General features: G+C 61.2%; 1 protein-coding gene across 1 annotated transcript in view; it reads left to right on the top strand.

Moving 5' to 3' along the window:
- LOC103779797 (RAC-beta serine/threonine-protein kinase) overlaps positions 1-1325 on the top strand; it is a gene marked incomplete at its 5' end in the record, with an annotated part of 1874 nt that extends 549 nt beyond the window's left edge. The window contains 2 exons of the mRNA XM_008947443.1: positions 173-301; positions 1107-1325. Of these exons, the coding sequence (XP_008945691.1) occupies positions 173-301; positions 1107-1325 (348 nt within the window). The remainder of the gene's footprint in view (positions 1-172; positions 302-1106) is intronic.
- Between the last annotated feature and the right edge of the window lie 40 nt (positions 1326-1365).

Here is a 1365-nt window from a genome sequence, read left to right on the forward strand (position 1 = left end):
CTCTGGAGATCTTCAGAGCCCTCTGGAGAACCTCAAACCCTCTGGAGACCCTCAGATCCCTCTGAAGAATCTCAAACCCTCTGGAGAGCCTCCAATCCCTCTGGAGAACTTCAGATCTCTCAGAATTCCAAACCTTCCCTCACCTCCCTCCCTTCATCTTTTCATTTTCCAGCTGGAAAACCTCATGCTGGACAAAGATGGCCACATCAAAATCACTGATTTCGGGCTCTGCAAGGAGGGAATCACGGATGGAGCCACCATGAAGACCTTCTGTGGCACCCCTGAGTACCTGGCTCCGGAGGTACCGGCGGCATTCCCCCAGCTCAGGGGTCTCCTCCGAGCTCTTGTGCCAGAGGGGTTTGTCTGTGGAGGTTATTCCCAGAGTCCAGGGTGGCAGAGGTTTGGGTGGAGCTAGGAGGTGGATCTAGGAGGGGTTCCCTTGGGCTGCAGGAGCTGGGTGGAGCTAGGAGGTGGATCTAGGAGGGGTTCCCTTGGGCTGCAGGAGCTGGGTGGAGCTAGGAGGTGGATCTAGGAGGGGTTCCCTTGGGCTGCAGGAGCTGGGTGGAGCTAGGAGGTGGATCTAGGAGGGGTTCCCTTGGGCTGCAGGAGCTGGGTGGAGCTAGGAGGTGGATCTAGGAGGGGTTCCCTTGGGCTGCAGGAGCTGGGTGGAGCTAGGAGGTGGATCTAGGAGGGGTTCCCTTGGGCTGCAGGAGCTGGGTGGAGCTAGGAGGTGGATCTAGGAGGGGTTCCCTTGGGTTGCAGGAGCTGGGAGGACTTTGGAGGGCTTCACTTGGGCTGGAGGAATAGGGTGGAGCTAGGAAGTGGATCTAGGAGTGGTTTGCCTGGGTTTCAGGAGTTGGGTGGATCTAGGAGGGGATCCCTCGGGTTGCAGGAGCTGAGTAGATCTAGGAGGTGTATCTCAGAGGGGTTCCATTGGGCTGCAGGAGCTGGGAGGATCTAGGAGGGGATCCCTTGGGCCGCAGGAGCCGGGTGGATCTCAGAGGTGGAGCTCAGAGCGGATCCCTTGGGTTGGAGGAGCTGGGCAGCTCTAGGAGGACTTCTTCTCCCTCCCCTTTGGCCTGACCGTGCCCCCCCTCTCCCCCCAGGTGCTGGAGGACAACGACTACGGGCGGGCGGTGGACTGGTGGGGGCTGGGGGTGGTGATGTACGAGATGATGTGCGGCCGCCTCCCCTTCTACAACCAGGACCACGAGCGGCTCTTCGAGCTCATCCTCATGGAGGAGATCCGCTTCCCCCGCACCCTGGGCCCCGAGGCCAAGGCCCTGCTGGCCGGCCTGCTCAAGAAGGACCCCAAGCAGAGGTAGGAGCCCGGGGGGCACCGTGGGGGGCACCGATGCCCACCCC

This window comes from Merops nubicus, unplaced genomic scaffold (assembly GCF_000691845.1).
Source record: "Merops nubicus isolate BGI_N331 unplaced genomic scaffold, ASM69184v1 scaffold40149, whole genome shotgun sequence".
Classification (NCBI taxonomy): Eukaryota; Metazoa; Chordata; class Aves; order Coraciiformes; family Meropidae; genus Merops; species Merops nubicus.